The sequence below is a fragment of the Ascidiella aspersa genome, chromosome 4 (assembly GCF_963924565.1).
Source record: "Ascidiella aspersa chromosome 4, kaAscAspe10.2, whole genome shotgun sequence".
NCBI classification, from domain to species: domain Eukaryota; kingdom Metazoa; phylum Chordata; class Ascidiacea; order Phlebobranchia; family Ascidiidae; genus Ascidiella; species Ascidiella aspersa.
This window is the reverse complement of record NC_139450.1, coordinates 11,831,608-11,852,469: the sequence shown is the minus strand read 5'-3', so window position 1 is coordinate 11,852,469 and position 20,862 is coordinate 11,831,608. Positions and strand designations below refer to the sequence as shown.

The window sequence follows — 20,862 nt, the reverse complement described above, 5'->3', positions numbered from 1 at the left end:
AAACGGACCACCTAAACGGACCGCAAGGTGGCTGATCTGACTTTTGCTGTTGCAATGCTAAAATTACTTTTCACCCTTTTTCTATTTTTTATCCTTTTATCAAAGATGAATATCAAATTTACCCCCAATATATAAAGTGGTGCTCATTTATTAAAAAACGAAAGTAACAAATTACTTTAATTACATACAGTGCGACTGCCTTTGTTTCTTGGCAACGAGTTGTTCAATATCTGGTAAAGTAGTAGATAATGCACAACGAATATCAAATTCAACATGTTAAGTCGGTTTCGTGCTTTAGATTTAATAGTAAGCAATGCAAAGAAGCAGCTTCGCATAGGTAGTTGAAGAAAACAGAACCAGAATATTTAGAGCTTGAATACCCATCTATTGATTTACTCTCTAAGACGAGGAAACTTACCCCCTGGGGTAAATTATCCCAGGTTGAGAAAGGCTGCACTAAACGAAACGAAACTTAAAATCTTCACGCAGGATCTTCCAGAGGCGTACGCGGGCGACATCTGCTCCCTGTTTGGGGTCGAATGCGCCAGCGGTGACACGTTCGTGGGTCGACCTCGCGCCAAGTACTCGATGGAGTCGATTTACGTTCCCGACGCGGTCGTGTCCATGTCCCTTAAGTGCACCAACCGCGACCAAACCGACAAGATGAGTAAGGCGCTCAACCGCTTCGCCCGTGAAGACCCGACCTACCGTATGCACTGGGACGACGAGTCGAAAGAGGCGAGTTCCCATTATGTAAACTATTGCTACTCGGCATATTACCTATCTAAAATACTCTTATGACTTTTATCTTTGCAAATGGCCGTATTTGTCTAATTCTGAATAGAGGAATCAGGTGGCACTATATAAAGACAAATTGTATTGAGTTCGTAACAAGCTTTCGCACAATTGTGCTTTATCAGGCCAAAGTGTAATAATTAAAACGCACGTAAAAGCAACTTTACGAGCATGTGCCTGTCGAACTGTTAGACGTCGCCCTTCTTATCGCCTTATACTCGCGCTTGTGCTTTTACGTGCTTTTCAATTGTTTTCATTTATACTTTGACCTGATGAAGCAAGGTTGTGCGAAAGCTTGTCGAGAGTTTAATACAATTTGTTCTTAGAGTGCCACCTACTTCTCTATTATGACTTTCATATTAGTTCTGGTACGTATATTTTAAGCCGTAGAATCGTTATTGGATAACAATTAATTAGCCGGAAGAGGTGGTGGTTTAAGTGGGTAAATAGCTTTTTCGTTTCTTTGTTTTGTTAACGTTAACTAATATTTTGGGTAAAAGTGCAGTCGGCTTCGCAATACCAATTGTTGTAAAAAAATAGGTAAAAACTATAAAAGAGGTCAATCTAAATCAAACAAAAATAGCTATAATTTGCTTTAATCCTAAATACATCGTTGGTTGTGTACTTTTTATTTCTGTCAAAAAAGCATTCTTTGAAACAAAATCCCTTTTTTTGCGAAGAGTATCGCAATTATACGACCGGCATTTGGTAAAACACTCAAAATAAGGGAGATAAAAGTTTTAATCAACCTCAGTTATTAAAAACATACTTAGGCTTGACTTAAGTGACCTTCAGCATAGGCCACAATGCCAATTTCAATTATCCCAATTGTTGTATACGCATAAAACGTTATCCACCTCTCTAATGATTTTTTTCTGATATACTAATCCAAAACACAAGGCAAATCAATTTCTTTTGCTGAAACGAAAATCCAACGCGAAACGTTTCTGCTAAAACTTTTATGGTTAACAAACGCTCGCAGATGATCGTGTCCGGAATGGGCGAGCTGCAACTTGAAGTTTACGCGCAGCGAATGAACAAGGAATATGGATTGGACGTGGTTCTTGGACGTCCCAAGGTCGCCTACCGGGAAACCATCGTCGGACGCGTTGAGTGAGTGAAATTTTTTTTTAATCCTGTTAACGCAGCAGTTTCATATAGTTGTGTGAACTTTTAATTGCGTCGTACAGTATGGCAGAATGCTGGCGACTTGGCGACTATGTCGGCCAAAGAATCAGCCAGAAAACCGAAGAAATTGGTGTAAAAAAAATTTAAGTAAAAAAATTTTTCTTTTTTTTTCGAAAAATTTTTTTTGAAAAGTTTTTTTGAACATCCAAATTACAAAATACCTTGTGGTTGTTTCCAAACATATTTAATCACATCTATTTTTGAACAGCGGAAATATGTAATAACATAACACACTACAATTGGCAGAAATTCATTTTGTTGTGTTATTTTGAAAAAAGTTACGGTAGTGTGAAGCACATTGTTTAGTGAGAAAAAGCCCGTGTAAGGCATAATAGACTGTTTATTATTTTAAAAAGTACACACTTTTGATCATACAATTGTTACGTGTTGGCAGTTTTGCTTTGAATTGGCAAGTACTTCTATATTGAGTTGAATTCCCAATTCCTGTTAATTTTACTGGTATAACATTCGCATCAGCATATTAGGATGTACCCGGCTATGCTTCTCCACCTAATGCCTAGCCCTAAAGTATATTTTTGGTTGTTTAATTACGCAAATGCAAAACAATTTCACGTACTTCAACCTGGTTTTGCAAGGTTTATGTGTCTTTGTTTTCAACAAATCTATCCCAAAGGTAATATGCATACTATGGGGCATGTTGCAATGTGACTGCGACAATTTCTATTGAATTTTATTATAAGTATCATTATTTCGAGCAATATAGATTGAAAATTTATCCAAAGAATATTTTTTCGAGCTTTTCAATCTGGTTTTGAGCAGCACGTTTTCACACAAATTTGCCTGAAAACAGATTATCTATGTACCACTTTTAAAGCAAGAAAAGCAGACATGTACGTACACCCCTAGGCCCCAGGTTGTACCTTCACATGTCCCTTATGTATTAGTTAATGACTTAATGTCCAAAAATTTTCGCGAATTCGGCGCTACGTTTTGTTGTCCAATTTAATTAATAGCCTTGTTTATCGCCAAAACATGGCAAGGTTCAAACATTCCTTAGGCGAACACATCATTTAAGTTTAGGGCAATCAAAAACCGAAGAATTTTCGCCAAAAATGGTTGTCACCAGAAGGCTGGCAAGATGCAAGATTCTGCCAGCCTGGCGTCGTACAATGATACCGTTTTGTGTCTTAATCTTAACTCAGTTGAGCAAACACTGTGCTTACAGAAATTAATTTCCCCTGACATAGCCCATTTTTTAATTTAGTGAAATTCTGATCTTCTGATTTCAGATTAAAAAAAAATTGACTCTGTTAGTTGTTTAAAGAGGTGCATACCCTTTATTAAACAATATTCGAATAATACAACTTTGATGGTCTAAAATCTAAATGTTTCAATCGCAAACTGACTTCATTTGATAGTGATAAATGTCTCCTAGGTACCCAATTTTTATTTTGTTCATTTTATCTAGAAACAGCAAAACAGGTCTCTGAGTTTCTTCCTTAAGTTAAACCATTATAATTTATTTTTGCAACGGCGAAGTATGTGCCGATTGAAACGACGCAACACAGTAAGAAACATGTACTGGATAGTGAAAATCTTGCAAACTTTCTTCCCTTGATTCCTCACACTAATGCTCGAAGTTTTCGGAAGAGACGGGGCTTCTAGAAGCTTCTGTGTCGATTGTAGGAAGAGTGCTGATTCGAAAAGCGGAGTCCGTTGCCGCTGTTGCATCACTGGCGTTGTTTTTGTCTTGTCGAACGTCTTGAGTTGTCATACCAGCAACACTTTTTGTCTAAAAATGTCAGCAGCGTTCGGGTTTAGTCTTAAGTTGCTTAGCCCTGTTAATGATCACTTTTATGTTTAAACGTCCAATTTCAATATTACATGTGTGTTAACAAAATGTCATCGAATAATGATATGTATCAAGCATTGGAGTATTGTTGTTTCTCGAATCGCTCCTCTTTGGACCTGTGTAGCTCAGTTGGTATGGCCGGAGGTCGTGAGTTCGAATCTCACTGCCGGCTAGTTGTTTTTCTAGCCTGCCCTGCTAGCATCAGTGATTGTGAGTCTGCGATGCCTTTTCGGTGTTCATTAGAAACATGTATGTTTATGCTTGCGATATAGCGATATTAAAGGGGCCAGTTACCGTCGTTATTTTCGCAGTTGTCGTTGGCCGCGTGGTGGCGTTGCAGGACAGCTTTAAGTCGAGGAGCTTTTCGCTTTTGTAGAGAAACAAGCCTGTCGCTTGGCACATGGTTTCCCAATCCTGCAGACAAAGAAAACACTTGTGAGGTTATTTTTGCAAAACGCTTGCTTTTTTTTGGCGGAGATTTTTTCCGCTATAATAATTATACACACGGCAATTCAATTTCTCACGCTAAAACACATCCAACTCAAAACGTTTCTGTTAAAAAATTGCAATTTATCGTAAACAATGCTCTCAGATAAAGTCACATTTCAGAGACACAATGTGCGAATAGAAGAATACCTGCGATTTCGGCGCTGTTGCGTTGATAATACTTACTTTGGGAATGGCGCGGCAGGCACACTTGAGCTTCCAGTCGCACTTGTTGCTTCTTGCAATGGTGAAACGCACCTTGACGCGATGCTCCCATCGGCATCCCGACTCGCCGCTGCATTTCTTCACGTGGCGATTCTGTGGCGGCAATATACCGACGTAAGGCTAGTGAGCGTTTGTTTTGCAACGTAAGGCAAGTGGGCGTTTGTTACTAGATCAAGCACGATAAAGTGATTATATAGCAAGAATAAGGCGAAGTAAATTTAAACAAAGGCTGCTAGCGTCTAATTTCTCGCGAAGGCGTTTTCATTCAAACGGTCGAGTGCAAAACCTCAATCCCGCAGTAAATAAGCACAGTATAGGGACGAATTTGTCAAATAGGGTATTTCAACGTAAAAATTAAAATCTCTGGTAGTATAAATTTAAGGTCTTGCCTAAATACTGTGCGTAATAATAAAATTAAGAAAAACGGCTGATGTTTTGACGTATATTTGTTACTCTATTTTTGTTTTTTCATACACTGTTGGCAACTGGTAACTAACATAAAGAAGTTATGCCCTAAAGTGTCAAACCGCTAGGACATAATGTTTTTTACAAAAATCGGTATTGTCAATTAGAATCCCGAGCTTTGAGAACATATAATATGTTTTGTTGACGTACTTCACCTTGTTTTGTTCGGCGTTTTACGTTCTGTATAATCTTCCATTACTGGTCTGACATGACAAAATTAGCTTAAGCATGTCGAAACCTGTAGAAAAGCTATTATTGTGAACTCACTGAAAGCTTCTTTATTGCACTGAGGGTGAACGAGGCCTCTTTGCTTTGTGAAATCTCCATGGTCCTTTCTAGGACGACGACCGCTTGGCGAGAACTGCTTGCGACATTCCAGGGGCACGACCAGTCGCGGAAATGTCTGTGCGCCCTGTCGACCGCAGACGGACAAATTACGCGTCATGTTCAATGTGCCCATTTTTGGAATTACTCGAATAGTGTAATTGCTTATTATAACTAAAATGACAAATTAGCTGAACACATAATAGCCAAGTAGCGTTAGTTTTAAAGTCAGTTTGCCAATAAGGACGTATTTGTAAGCAAGGCATTGGCCGCCAACAAGACAGTCTGTGGCGAGTATTGAGCGCACGAAAACTAAAACTAGAATCAGCTGTTTGGAAGTCCCACTGGTCTAGGTACTAACGCTACTTAGCGATGAGGTGTTTTTATAAAACGCTGCTGTTATGGTTAGCCAGTGCGACTTTCTAAATACCTGGTCCTAGTTAAATTTCATACAAAAATGTATGTTAGTTTCAAGTCACACGGGTATCTCTGTAAAATACAATATACATTACGATGGATTTAAACAATATTGAGGTGTCTACAAAACGGTTAAGAGTAAACTTTTAAGAAAATCAGTTGGCACTCTGGTCGTAAAAATGTGACTTTTCAAGTGTTTTTTTTTTTTAGCTTTAACACCATAGTCTTGCAGTACTTCATAAATAAATAAAATTTAACAAAGGTTGCGCAAAAAATGCAAAATTAAACGGCCTCAATCGCGTTGAATTACACCATATAATTTTCCACGCAACATCGCAGGTGCTTCTCGCTATAATTAAAACACGCCCAACAAGGGCGGAGAAATTCCGCGCAACGCTCAGGAATGTTGCGTACGCATATACGCACCGAAATCTCGCCATCTGCCATCTGCGACTTGACCGCCGTGGTATGCCGCCGTGTCTGCTGTAACCCGGGTTGATCTGTATGACGTCACTGGGTTGGAGGTCGGCTTGCGAAATAGTCGGGCCTCGGTGGCCCCTTGGCCCGAATAGGGCCTCCAGCAGGGCGTCACCGGCCTTTACGCGTCTGTAGGTCAGCAGGGCCGTGTCCTTGCGGCCCCTTGAAAAAACAAACAAATTCGGGGTTATTTTCTCCCAACTATAGTCGGACGGATGTCGGTAAATAAATATCAAAAGGCGCCTAAACCGGCTATTATATGAAGTGCTTTTCGGCTTCGTATTATTTTCTTTTTTGAAAATAATTTTTCTGTTCTTTTTTACGACGAACGAAATTGTTTTATGAACAGTCGCTACAAAGAATCTCAGTGATTGCAAATTGTTCTGTTGAGGGGTTGTCGGATACTTGACATTTTTATTCGTTACAAATACTGAATTCATTACTATGAAACAAACAAGAAAAATAAGGGAAAGTGAAACGTTCAAAGGCTTATTTTAAGGATTACAATATTTTTGTTACCTCCAGTTGTTAAACTATCACTTTTTTGATGCAATTACCTTTCAGCTTTCAAGGTAGAAAATCGCTTCCTCAGATTGCGGGCTGAAAATTCTGTATTATTCTGTATCATGGCTAAAATTTCTGTATTAATTTGGTATAGGATGGGTATCGATATCTCGCTAGTATCGGACGAGTACCGATGCTACCACTTGGCATCAGGTGGCTATAATATTATCGGTCATTCCTACTTTGACCAGTGTTAAACGCTTCGCTTATTCTATTTTTCATAAGTCCTATGTTCTCAATACATGAAATCACTCTGTACACCGAGAGTTTCCTAAAGAGAAAACTAAAAAATCACTTTCGAAGCTGTCAGCCCTAAATAACGTCCGGATCATTCTACTAAGCCTCACCATATTCCGATCGCATTTCCGCCGACTTGAACAGAAGCGGCGGCGTGCAGCAAGAGAGCAACTGTCGAAAACAGCCCGAAAAATCCTCCGCACCTCGCCATGACCAATCTCCGACCCGAATGAGGGAAATATTTCGCTCGCGTCGCACGGGGCCGCGACGCATACCTGGCATAGCTCTGGTCTGCGGACGGTTAGAAAAATGTTTATGCCCCGCTAATTCCCGTAAAATTCTTGCGTATTTCCATCGCTTGCGTGCCGAGTGACGTGCTTTCGCGCTCGCGTTTCTTGTCATACGATCGTTGAAAATTGCTATGCGCCATATAGTGATTGAGACGGTGGCGTGACTTCGTCTGGCAAGTTTTTCTGGTTGCTTCTTTCAGCACGCGCAGTATTACGAAAGTTTTTTTTCTGCCTTCTTTAATGTTTTGGATCCTCTTAAAATCTGAAGTAATACCATTCAAAATTTTAGATAAAATACATTTAAAAACTAAAAACTTTTCCAAAGTTATTATGTTATGTTGTTAAACAAAAATTAAGTTTTGGACAACGCGTGCGTGACTTTTAGCGCGAAAAGCAGCGATTTTATTTTAATTTAACAGCGATGTGGATTAAAAGCAAATAAAGCAACATCCAGCAAAAAAACACATGGGCGGTGATAGGAACGCCCGGGAACTGCGGACCGAAAAGTTTTGGCGATTATAATGATTTCCAATAGGGGTAAAAGGTACTTCATGCGTTTCGGGAATTTAGGTTCTGTACAAAGTCCATATTTATCGAGGGTCGTGGCATTAGAAGCCGACTCCTTGATCTAAAAGCGAAGGAGGTCATCCTGCTTCAGGTCGTTGAGAAGAGGAGCCGGTGGTGGAGCATCATCGGGCTCCGGCTCCTTGCCGTTAAAGTCCCCGCGACCTGAAGGTGCGATCTCTATGATGGGAGGAATCAGGATAATCCCGACGTCCGATCCGCTTCCCACTTCCTCCTCATCGCCGTTTATTCGATCCTTCGGTTTTTCGGGATCCTGTGGCTCCGCTGGCACTTCCGGCGCCTCCGTCGTAACGACTTCGGTGGATGCTCTTTGTTCCGGAGCCTCTTCTTCTTCTTCTTCCTCCATCTCAGTTTGCTCTTCATCGGTAACCAAGGTGGTCTCGGGCGTTGTTGTATCCGGATGATGGTGGTGGACATGTTTACCTCCCTCTTTGGCCCACGGGTCAAATCCCTGTGAAATAAGGCATTAGAAAATGTGTAATTAATTATCTCTAATTGATTTTACCATTGCTACTGCTGAAAAACGCTTTGTTTACATTGGTCCTTTAGCCCAGTGTTTCTTAATCAGGTGAATGGTTCAACCTGGGATGAATAAAATTTTTGCAGGGGTGACTAAGGGTGAGAAAATGGGTGATAGCTTGCAAGCAGAGCAGATATTCCGGGTGTTCATTTTGTGCTGTTATATATAGACAAAATAGTTTTATCATATCATGAGACAAGGATGAATGAAATCTGGAGATAAATGCTAGTGGTGAACAAAACTAAAAATGTTTTAAGAAGCACTGCTTTAGCCCCCAGAAATAATAAATAGATTGCGGCACCCCTACAAGATTTTTCCGTAGGTAAATCACAAGAATATCACAATAAACGAGTTTAGCAAAAATCAGATTCTTGAAGGTTCTCAATTACTTATCGGCACCCTTGGGCATTAGAAATGGCACGAAGGTTGAGAACCACTGCTTTAGCCCTTCATTGACTGACGGCTCGTTATCAAATATTTGCGGCGCGTCACTTCGACACCTCTATTGCAAATGCCGAGGTATGCTAAATCATTTGGTGGTTTATGACTCATGGCGAACGCTAGTCGATCAACTCCTTTTTCACTTCGCGTCTCACCTCAGGCTTGTTGGTTTCCTCGCACGTTATCATGAAGTTGGTCACGGAGGTCGTGTTATGCAAGATCGTTCCTTCCACATTGCATTCAATTTCCCAGTCCTGTGCAACAACAAAATTAGGAATACCGTAATAAGACATAAGCGGCGTATAACTCTTGAAGCAAAAGCATAAACCTTTAAGCAAAAGTATTTTAAACCCTGAAGCAATAGTATGTTAAAATGAAAACATTACAGAAGGTACTGCCATGCTTAGACGAAGTTTAAAAGTTTCCGATGGTTTATACTTCGATTCTACTTACAACTCTATTTGAAAGTATTCCTGGAAAATACTAAATTTTTATATAGTTGGTTTATCCGGCAGCAAAGATTCCCCAACGCGGCAAACCAGTACAATTACCTCCTTTAGTACTTTTCACATTGAAATCATAACTAGACGATTGGACTTTAGACCACTGTCTGAAGCGTATGTTTGTCGTGGGACCGATGTCGTTCGGTCGCAGCAAATTTACCCCTGACTTTCGTTATCTGATGTTAATCGCCGGTTTACATAACCGCCGAACACGAAATGCACCTGTGGACGCCCCTGCTAATCCTTCCTAGTTCTGTTACATTTCAAATGCAAACAACTGCGCCAGCTCACGTTTTCGATTGGCTGACACTCGCACTTGTCCATCCAATCACAGCCGTCCGCCCTCGCCAGGGTGATGCGCATGATGGCCACTTGCCAAGCTGGAGTGCATCCCAAGCTGGTGCACCAGCGGCACTTTCTCAGCTTCAAATAGAAGTACAGGCTTTAATAGAATTGTCCTAGGCAAGCTTACAACTATATGACAATTTTTCTAAGAAAAAAATAGACTTGGACAAACAGTCTCACCATCGATTCTTTGATGTTCTTCAATACGAACGAGACGTTCGTCTGCGAGATTTGCAAAGCTTCTTCCAGTACTTTGCTGGAAGTCGATTTTGCAGGAATCATGTTCCACGGGCAGACCTTTGCGCGCGATGACGCAACACGCATGCCAGCCGCACCCGGCATCGAACTACATCAAACGAAAGCAACGTTGTTCAGATTCAACTTAAAAAATTAGTACAATCTATTTTTAAGGATTGTTTCTTTCGCCCAAGTTGCATCACTAAATCAAAATGTCGGATAATATTAGGGCATCAAAAAAAGGTTTATATATAACTGTCTCTAATCGCACACAAATTGTTGCACCAAAAAGCTTACCAACTGAGCAAATATCACATTCCTAACTACCTATCGACACCCTTGAGCTTTAGAAATGGCACACCAGGGCGCCGCGGCAACCCGGTTGAGAACCACTGCGCTAGTTTATTACCCCATGTCCACGACTGGTTGGCGATACGGGATCCTCATGTGTCCATTCAACAGTGGAGAAAAGCTCTTCGCCGGTTGCACGTTGGGAAGCAGCAAGGCTGGAGTATCGCGTGGAAGTGTGTACGCCGCAGTGTCAGAGTTCGTCGCCACCACTGCCGCTACTCTGCTGTTAAAGACACGCACTCGTTAGTTTTGGCGTGGTTAGTGTTGCGAAATATTGCTGCCAAAATGTGACTTGGAAATATTGCCGCGGACACTTTAGCCTCTGATGTTTTTTTTTAAAACTCCGCGTGAATATGTGAATAACGTTTACATTACTTGAGGTAACTGTTGTAAGGTTCACAGGGATTTGGCTGTATTTATTTCTTGCTGCGTGTCGCTAACATGGCAACGCAAGATATTTTCGCATTTAGTTAGATGGAGCACAATTTTACTAAAATAAATTTGTTTACTTTATCCTCGTCATACGTGAGAATTAAACAAGCATTCCAAAAAAGCTAACTGTCTTCTCACATAAATTCCCAAAGGAGAGTAATAAAAAGCTTAGTTTTCGCGTCCATGTCAACTGAAATTCTTTGCATCTTATAATTGTGAGCAGAGTGTTTTGAAGGTTTGTCTTTGGTGACCTCTAAGAAAATTTAAAGGACCGCAAAATAAATTTTGAGTAATCTCAACCATTTAATCTTGAGGAGTACCAACTTCTAAATCTCTGCTGTTGTCACGGACTTAGGCTATATTTTACAAAACCTGGACGGTCCCTTAAAATTTCATAGATTAAACACTTTTGTGAGGATATACACCTTGGTCTGGAGACGCGTTCGTGATGCAGAACGTATGCATCGCTCCACACCGAGTTACTGGGCTGCGGGATTCGCCTGCTTCTGTATTGAACGGTTCGCCGTGGAATGTAGTAGTACTTCGGCCTTGAACTGGGTCGGTAATGACCCTGAAGACGGCCGTAGGGCGATCTCACAGGAAGGCGATACGAAGGCTGGTATTGGCGCCGGTAGCTTCTTTCTACTCCTGGCAGAAGGTACGCCGGGTAGCTGCGGGAAAAGTACGCTCCTTGTGTGTATAAATATTAATGCATTTCGCAGCTAATTATCTGAATTTCTTTTTTGTTGTTTTTTGCTGGTCCCAACTGGATGTTCATAGTTGTTGTTACAATCGCATACCATACTCCCGAAAAAAGCCTGACAAAACTCGAAAATTTACGTCGGTGCAAGCGACAAAGCTCGGCCGTGTATTGAGCGAAACACGAAAAGTCCGACTAAAAACGTTGGGAGATGATCGTGTTGATTTGGTTTCCGTGAAAATTTGCCCATGGCTTCAGACGTTAATCGTCTTTTGCCCGCAAAGCTTTCTGGGGCTCGTCAATCATTTTCTCCTGCAAGTTTTACCACGAGTAATTGGCAGATTTAATTTCTGCGAACATGGCTGGAGAAAGCTTTCATTGTTTCTTTTTGAGCCCAAATACCGCTACATGGGCCTACAATGTTATTATCCCTGAGAGTCAGGTAAATTAGCTACTCGAGAGATGTTTGAAATTTGCCCAATTTTAAATATCGCGGAGTAGGAATAAGAAAAGAAATATAAGTTTACGTCCATTCACATGGTTTCGTTTTTCGTGGAGAAGTAATTTTAAAGAAAACTTTGCAATCGTGATAACAAAGGGGTTTCAGCGCGATGGACCACCTGTTAACGTTATTACTAAATAGTTTTGTCAATTTTCGACACTAATAAAAAAAAATATTTTCATGGAATGCCTTTAAAATCTTATTTATCGAATTACAACACATAACGAACGATTTATGTAGTCCGATTGTAGCCGGTTGAACCTATTTCAACTAACGTTTGAAAAACATTGCCAACAATACCCTTATTCGTTCTACCCATGCCGAACAATAGACCGACTTACACCTTACCTTCGATCGTGGTGGTTGCCTTCCGTGGCGACAATCGCCAGTAAGACGATCGAACTTAGACACAGCGCAGCCGAGGCCATCCTTGACGTTTTTGCACAGTCTAAATGCGTCCACAAACTAAAGGAACCTGCGACAAAAAGGTAGCGAGATGTGCGACACCTTCGAACGGCAGCCACCTTGCGCAAGAGTCGCGCCGTCACCGTTTTGCTCGCTGCTTTGATTGGCGGAAGGAGTCAATTCCTATTTCAGTCTGATTGGGCCCTATTCGGAAAAGAGCAATTCCTCGACTACTTGAGAACGTAAATTAGCGAAACCTCTACTCGCAGTTTGAAAACGCTACTTGTTTCCTTTTGTCCGTACCAAAAATATCATGAAGTTTGCAATTTTACAATCACAATAATCGAGTTTAATTTGTAATTTCGGATAAAAGTAACAGTTTCGCAAGATATAGGATTTATTTAATTTTTAGGTTCATTTTTGTCTTTAGTCGCCTGCTTAATTTGTGTTAAGGCGATATCTATTGATTTTCCAAGCCTGTGCACTGTAATTTCTGAACTTACCAGACATACAATTATCAATTTAAACCTTTGTAATCTAAGCGGTGTATTAAGCTTCACATACAAGTTATTTTGCCACTGTCCTTTTTACCAACATTTCCTGAGAGCTGCCGAACGATAACTGTTCAGTGTTCATGGAAGGCACTCTCTACAAACTCCCGACGAAAGTCTGCCTCAACGAATAACTAGTGCGGCATTCTGAAGCCCGATTTTGCTCAGCTGTCGGTAGATAACGAGGCGAGGTACTGCGGTCAACCTTCCCGATGCTGTAGCCAAGTCGGCCTTTTCCAGGCCGAAGCCGGCTGATGTTTCCTGTCACGTTCGGCAGAGTAAACCGTTTTTTCTGATTGAGAAGCCCTTGCGAGGATACCTGGCTATTTTAGCTGGTATCGCGTCTTGCTGGGATATACTAAAAATAAGTTCTTCTGGTATATATTTGTTTATCTAACGTTTCGGCTAACTATTCAGAAAGCCTTTTATCAGGGAATGACACACATGGCCAACAAGACGCAAAGTAAAAAGACACAAAAAAAATGAAATATCTTTATGGCAGTATATCAGTATAATAAGAAAAATGAACACATCAAAAAAGCATTACAGTGGTGAGTTGGATGCTAGGAGTCGAACGTTGCACTTCATAAAATCGACGATAGTTCGCAGCGCGTATGACCTTGCCATGAGTTGAAAACTATTAATGATCTTTACTTGAAAGGGATGACTGTGTGTTAGTTAAAAGTGGATTGTTGACAGGTTTGCAGTGAAACGAGAAAATGTGTATACCAAACCCGCTGGATAATAAACCTCGTCTGAAATTTAAAATACGTGATTTGTACCTGAATATATACTTGCATTCAAATTTTTCGCGTTATCTGTCTGCAAAAATGATGTAAAATGTTCAACTGAATCAGTAACTTAAAAAGAGTGCTATCGCCCATAGAACCCTTGTCCGGATCGACAATATTGCAAAATTTGGATCGAGAGAAAAAGGCCACTTAAACCCTGGGAACTTGGCAGAGACGCTTTTAATTATCCAATTGACATTTATGTATACGCCGTTTACCTTGTTGGGTTCACAGTTTGGCAAAAGGGCGCTGTCTTTATCTTGTTTCCTCACAGAGAGAAGGCATGTGGCAAACCCTTTCACCTTACCGATGCCCCTAACCCTTTACAAGTAAATTTGCAATCGTGTATTAAAAAACATCCCCCGGCACACTTATTTGAGAATCACTGGTTTAAGCGAATATATATATTCCTCCTTTGGGTGATATCGCGTCAGTGGAACATTGACTGAAAAGCAAAAACCTGCTATGGTTTCTGATTCCACAAAGTTACACCCTTTTATATAGCATTAAAATGACTTCAGAGTAGTATAGTTTATTAGCTTGTTGTTATATATGGTAAATTTATCGCTATTGAATCGTGTTTTTTCGGTTGGATATAACTGTTCTAGGCGGCCAACTGCAAACGCTAAAGCTAGACAATCATGCATCTTTTTTTTCGCGAAACACATGTTCTGTGTACGCGACATGTAAGCAGTCCGCCTTCGCGATGTACAACACGCCCAAGATATACATGTATTGCACGAACACATGAAATCACCCTGTACACCGAGAGTTTCCTAAAGAGAAAACTAAAAAATCACTTTCGAAGCTGTCAGCCCTAAATAACGTCCGGGTCATTCTACTAAGCCTCACCATATTTCGATCGCATTTCCGCCGACTTGAACAGAAGCGGCGGCGTGCAGCAAGAGAGCAACTGTCGAAAACAGCCCGAAAAATCCTCCGCACCTCGCCATGACCAATCTCCGACCCGAATGAGGGAAATATTTCGCTCGCGTCGCACGGGGCCGCGACGCATACCTGGCATAGCTCTGGTCTGCGGACGGTTAGAAAAATGTTTAAGCCCCGCTAATTCCCGTAAAATTCTTGCGTATTTCCATCGCTTGCGTGCCGAGTGACGTGCTTTCGCGCTCGCGTTTCTTGTCATACGATCGTTGAAAATTGCTATGCGCCATATAGTGATTGAGACGGTGGCGTGACTTCGTCTGGCAAGTTTTTCTGGTTGGTTCTTTCAGTACGCGCAGTATTACGAAAGTTTTTTTTTCTGCCTTCTTTAATGTTTTGGATCCTCTTAAAATCTGAAGTAATACCATTCAAAATTTTAGATAAAATACATTTAAAAACTAAAAACTTTTCCAAAGTTATTATGTTATGTTGTTAAACAAAAATTAAGTTTTGTACAACGGCGTGCGTGACTTTTAGCGCGAAAAGCAGCGATTTTATTTTAATTTAACAGCGATGTGGATTAAAAGCAAATAAAGCAACATCCAGCAGCGAAAAAAACACATGGGCGGTGATAGGAACGCCCGGGAACTGCGGACCAAAAAGTTTTGGCGATTATAATGATTTCCAATAGGGGACTCCTTGATCTAAAAGCGAATGAGGTCATCCTGCTTCAGGTCGTTGAGAAGAGGAGCCGGTGGTGGAGCATCATCCGGCTCCGGCTCCTTGCCGTTAAAGTCCCCGCGACCTGGAGGTGCGATCTCTATGATGGGAGGAATCAGGATAATCCCGACGTCCGATCCGCTTCCCACTTCCTCCTCATCGCCGTTTATCCGATCCTTCGGTTTTTCGGGATCCTGTGGCTCCGCTGGCACTTCCGGCGCCTCTGTCGTAACGACTTCGGTGGATGCTCCTTGTTCCGGAGCCTCTTCTTCTTCTTCTTCCTCCATCTCAGTTTGCTCTTCATCGGTAACCAAGGTGGTCTCGGGCGTTGTTGTATCCGGATGATGGTGGTGGACATGTTTACCTCCCTCTTTGGCCCACGGGTCAAATCCCTGTGAAATAAGGCATTAGAAAATGTGTAATTAATTATCTCTAATTGATTTTACCATTGCTACTGCTGAAAAACGCTTTGTCCTTAAGCCCAGTGTTTCTTAATCAGGTGAATGGTTCAACCTGGGATGAATACAATTTTTGCAGGGGTGACTAAGGGTGAGAAAATGGGTGATAGCTTGCCAGCAGGGCAGATATTCTGGGTGTTCATTTTGTGCTGTTATATATAGACAAAATAGTTTTATCATATCATGAGACAAGGATGAATGAAATCTGGAGATAAATGCTAGTGGTGAACAAAACTAAAAATGTTTTAAGAAGCACTGCTTTAGCCCCCAGAAATAATAAATAGATTGCGGCACCCCTACAAGATTTTTCCGTAGGTAAATCACAAGAATATCACAATAAACGAGTTTAGCAAAAATCAGATTCTTGAAGGTTCTCAATTACTTATCGGCACCCTTGGGCATTAGAAATGGCACGAAGGTTGAGAACCACTGCTTTAGCCCTTCATTGACTGACGGCTCGTTATCAAATATTTGCGGCGCGTCACTTCGACACCTCCATTGCAAATGCCGAGGTATGCTAAATCATTTGGTGGTTTATGACTCATGGCGAACGCTAGTCGATCAACTCCTTTTTCACTTCGCGTCTCACCTCAGGCTTGTTGGTTTCCTCGCACGTTATCGTGAAGTTGGTCACGGAGATCGTGTTATGCAAGATCGTTCCTTCCACATTGCATTCAATTTCCCAGTCCTGTGCAACAACAAAATTAGGTATACCGTAATAAGACATAAGCGGGGTATAACTCTTGAAGCAAAAGCATAAACCTTTAAGCAAAAGTATTTTAAACCCTGAAGCAATAGTATGTTAAAATGAAAACATTACAGAAGGTACTGCCATGCTTAGACGAAGTTTAAAAGTTTCCGATGGTTTATACTTCGATTCTACTTACAACTCTATTTGAAAGTATTCCTGGAAAATACTAAATTTTTATATAGTTGGTTTATCCGGCAGCAAAGATTCCCCAACGCGGCAAACCAGTACAATTACCTCCTTTAGTACTTTTCACATTGAAATCATAACTAGACGATTGGACTTTAGACCACTGTCTGAAGCGTATGTTTGTCGTGGGACCGATGTCGTTCGGTCGCAGCAAATTTACCTTCGCTGCTCAAAATGTACATCAAACGCCGGTTTACATAACCGCCGAACACGAAATGCACCTGTGGACGCCCCTGCTAATCCTTCCTAGTTCTGTTACATTTCAAATGCAAACAACTGCGCCAGCTCACGTTTTCGATTGGCTGACACTCGCACTTGTCCATCCAATCACAGCCGTCCGCCCTCGCCAGGGTGATGCGCATGATGGCCACTTGCCAAGCTGGAGTGCATCCCAAGCTGGTGCACCGGCGGCACTTTCTCAGCTTCAAATAGAAGTACAGGCTTTAATAGAATTGTCCTAGGAAAGCTTACAACTATATGACAATTTTTCTAAGAAAAAAATAGACTTGGACAAACAGTCTCACCATCGATTCTTTGATGTTCTTCAATACGAACGAGACGTTCGTCTGCGAGATTTGCAAAGCTTCTTCCAGTACTTTGCTGGAAGTCGATTTTGCAGGAATCATGTTCCAAGGGCAGACCTTTGCGCGCGATGACGCAACACGCATGCCAGCCGCACCCGGCATCGAACTACATCAAACGAAAGCAACGTTGTTCAGATTCAAGTTAAAAAATTAGTACAATCTATTTTTAAGGATTGTTTCTTTCGCCCAAGTTGCATCACTAAATCAAAATGTCGGATAATATTAGGGCATCAAAAAAAGGTTTATATATAACTGTCTCTAATCGCACACAAATTGTTGCACCAAAAAGCTTACCAACTGAGCAAATATCACATTCCTAACTACCTATCGACACCATTGAGCTTTAGAAATGGCACACCAGGGCGCCACTGCGCTAGTTTATTACCCCATGTCCACCACTGGTCGGCGATACGGGATCCTCATGTGTCCATTTAACAGTGGAGAAAAGCTCTTCGCCGGTTGCACGTTGGGAAGCAGCAAGGCTGGAGTATCGCGTGGAAGTGTGTACGCCGCAGTGTCAGGGTTCGTCGCCACCACTGCCGCTACTCTGCTGTTAAAGACACGCACTCGTTAGTTTTGGCGTGGTTAGTGTTGCGAAATATTGCTGCCAAAATGTGATTTGGAAATATTGCCGCGGACACTTTAGCCTCTGATGTTTTTTTTGGAAACTCCGCGTGAATATGTGAATAACGTTTACATTACTTGAGTTAACTGTTGTAAGGTTCACAGGGATTTGGCTGTATTTATTTCTTGCTGCGTGTCGCTAACATGGCAACGCAAGATATTTTCGCATTTAGTTAGATGGAGCACAATTTTACTAAAATAAATTTGTTTACTTTATCCTCGTCATACGTGAGAATTAAACAAGCATTCCAAAAAAGCTAACTGTCTTCTCACATAAATTCCCAAAGGAGAGTAATAAGCTTAGTTTTCGCGTCCATGTCAACTGAAATTATTTGCATCTTATAATTGTGAGCAGAGTGTTTTGAAGGTTTGTCTTTGGTGACCTCTAAGAAAATTTAAAGGACCGCAAAATAAATTTTGAGTAACCTCAACCATTTAATCTTGAGGAGTACCAACTTCTAAATCTCTGCTGTTGTCACGGACTTGTCTATATTTTACAAAACCTTGACGGTCCCTTAAAATTTCATAGATTAAACACTTTTGTGAGGATATACACCTTGGTCTGGAGACGCGTTCGTGAGGCAGAACGTATGGATCGCTCCACGTCGAGTTACTGGGCTGCGGGATTCGCCTGCTTCTGTATTGAACGGTTCGCCGTGGAATGTAGTAGTACTTCGGCCTTGAACTGGGTCGGTAATGACGCTGAACGCGGCCGTAGGGCGATCTCACAGGAAGGCGATACGAAGGCTGGTATTGGCGCCGGTAGCTTCTTTTCACTCCTGGCAGAAGGTACGTCGGGTAGCTGCGGGAAAAGTACGCTTCTTGTGTGTATAAATATTAATGCATTTCGCAGTTAATTATCTGAATTTCTTTTTTGTTGTTTTTTGCTGGTCCCAACTGGATGTTCATAGTTGTTGTTACAATCGCATACCATACTCCCGAAAAAAGCCTGACAAAACTCGAAAATTTACGTCGGTGCAAGCGACAAAGCTCGGCCGTGTATTGAGCGAAACACGAAAAGTCCGACTAAAAACGTTGGGAGAAGATCGTGTTGATTTGGTTTCCGTGAAAATTTGCCCATGGCTTCAGACGTTAATCGTCTTTTGCCCGCAAAGCTTTCTGGGGCTCGTCAATCATTTTCTCCTGTAAGTTTTACCACGAGTAATCGGCAGATTCAATTTCTGCGAACATGGCTGGAGAAAGCTTTCATTGTTTTTTTTTGAGCCCAAATACCCCTACATGGGCCTACAATGTTATTATCCCTGAGAGTCAAGTAAATTAGCTACTCGAGAGATGTTTGAAATTTGCCCAATTTTAAATATCGCGGAGTAGGAATAAAGAAATATAAGTTTACGTCCATTTACATGATTTTGTTTTTCGTGGAGAAGTAATTTTAAAGAAAACATTGCAATCGTGTTTAACAAAGTGGTTTCAGCGCGATGGACCACCTGTTAACGGTATTACTAAATAGTTTTGTCAATTTTCGACACTAATAAAAAAAAATATTTTTATGGAATGCCTTTAAAATCTTATTTATCGAATTACAACACATAACGAACGATTTATGTAGTCCGATTGTAGCCGGTTGAACCCATTTCAACTAACGTTTGAAAAACATTGCCAACAATACCCTTATTCGTTCTACCCATGCCAAACAATAGACCGACTTACACCTTACCTTCCATCGTGGTGGTTGCCTTCCGTGGCGACAATCGCCAGTAAGACGATCGAACTTAGACACAGCGCAGCCGAGGCCATCCTTGACGTGTTTTGCACAGTCTAAATGCGTCCACAAACTACAGGAACCTGCGACAAAAAGGTAGCGAGATTTGCGACACTTTCGAATGGCAGCCACCTTGCGCAAGAGTCGCGCCGTCACCGTTTTGCTCGCTGCTTTGATTGGCGGAAGGAGTCAATTCCTATTTCAGTCATTGGGCCCTATTCGGAAAAGAGCAATGCCTCGACTACTTTGAAACGTAAATTAGCGAAACCTCTAGTCGCAGTTTGAAAACGCTACTTGTTTCCTTTTGTCCGTACCAAAAATATCATGAAGTTTGCAATTTTACAATCACGATAATCGAGTTTAATTTGTAATTTCGGATAAAAGTAACAGTTTCGCAAGATATAGGATTTATTTAATTTTTAGGTTCATTTTTGTCTTTAGTCGCCTGCTTAATTTGTGTTAAGGCGATATCTATTGATTTTCCAAGCCTGTGCACTGTAATTTCTGAACTTACCAGACATACAATTATCAATTTAAACCTTTTAATCTAAGCGGTGTATTAAGCTTCACATACAAGTTATTTTGCCACTGTCCTTTTTACCAACATTTCCTGAGAGATGCCGAACGATAACTGTTCAGTGTTCATGGAAGGCACTCTCTACAAACTCCCGACGAAAGTCTGCCTCAACGAATAACTAGTGCGGCATTCTGAAGCCCGATTTTGCTCAGCTGTCGGTAGATAACGAGGCGAGGTACTGCGGTCAACCTTCCCGATGCTGTAGCCAAGTCGGCCTTTTCCAGACCGAAGCCGGCTGATGTTTCCTGTCACGTTCGGCAGAGTAAACCGTTTTTTCTGATTGAGAAGCCCTTGCGAGGATACCTGGCTATTTTAGCTGGTATCGCGTCTTGCTTGGATATACTAAAAATAAGTTCTTCTGGTATATATTTGTTTATCCAACGTTTCGGCTAACTATTCAGAAAGCCTTTATCAGGGAATGACACACATGGCCAACAAGACGCAAAGTAAAAAGACACAAAAAAATGAAATATCTTTATGGCAGTATACCGGTATAATAAGAAAAATGAACACATCAAAAAAGCATTACAGTGGTGGGTTTGATGCTAGGAGTCGAACGTTGCACTTCATAAAATCGACGATAGTTCGCAGCGCGTATGACCTTTCCATGAGTTGAAAACTATTAATGATCTTTACTTGAAAGGGATGACTGTGTGTTAGTTAAAAGTGGTTTGTGACAGGTTTGCAGTGAAACGAGAAAATGTGTATACCAA

The 20,862-nt window shown here is 41.3% G+C and overlaps 4 protein-coding genes across 4 annotated transcripts in view; 1 reads left to right on the top strand and 3 right to left on the bottom strand.

Annotated features, from left to right (window-relative positions):
- LOC146147877 (elongation factor G, mitochondrial-like) overlaps positions 1-20,862 on the top strand; it is a 48,341-nt gene that overhangs the window by 10,753 nt on the left and 16,726 nt on the right. The window contains exons 10-11 of the mRNA XM_083387665.1: positions 490-738; positions 1,778-1,908. Of these exons, the coding sequence (XP_083243791.1) occupies positions 490-738; positions 1,778-1,908 (380 nt within the window). The remainder of the gene's footprint in view (positions 1-489; positions 739-1,777; positions 1,909-20,862) is intronic.
- Positions 3,432-7,254, bottom strand: LOC146147881 (uncharacterized). Its single transcript, XM_083387667.1, has 6 exons — positions 7,102-7,254; positions 6,140-6,352; positions 5,240-5,384; positions 4,469-4,600; positions 4,091-4,210; positions 3,432-3,736 (listed from the first exon to the last, which is right to left on the bottom strand). The coding sequence occupies exons 1-6, from the start codon at positions 7,200-7,202 to the stop codon at positions 3,572-3,574; spliced, it is 876 nt and encodes a 291-aa protein (XP_083243793.1). The 5' UTR covers positions 7,203-7,254; the 3' UTR covers positions 3,432-3,571.
- On the bottom strand, positions 7,656-12,423 carry LOC146147880 (uncharacterized). Its single transcript, XM_083387666.1, has 7 exons — positions 12,246-12,423; positions 11,121-11,366; positions 10,322-10,486; positions 9,856-10,021; positions 9,622-9,753; positions 8,983-9,081; positions 7,656-8,317 (listed from the first exon to the last, which is right to left on the bottom strand). Exons 1-7 carry the CDS (start codon positions 12,323-12,325, stop codon positions 7,910-7,912), a joined length of 1,296 nt encoding a protein of 431 aa, XP_083243792.1. The 5' UTR covers positions 12,326-12,423; the 3' UTR covers positions 7,656-7,909.
- On the bottom strand, positions 15,224-18,683 carry LOC146147879 (uncharacterized). The gene is made up of 6 exons (XM_083387669.1): positions 18,406-18,683; positions 17,611-17,775; positions 17,166-17,331; positions 16,932-17,063; positions 16,294-16,392; positions 15,224-15,638 (listed from the first exon to the last, which is right to left on the bottom strand). The coding sequence occupies exons 2-6, from the start codon at positions 17,646-17,648 to the stop codon at positions 15,231-15,233; spliced, it is 843 nt and encodes a 280-aa protein (XP_083243795.1). The 5' UTR covers positions 17,649-17,775; positions 18,406-18,683; the 3' UTR covers positions 15,224-15,230.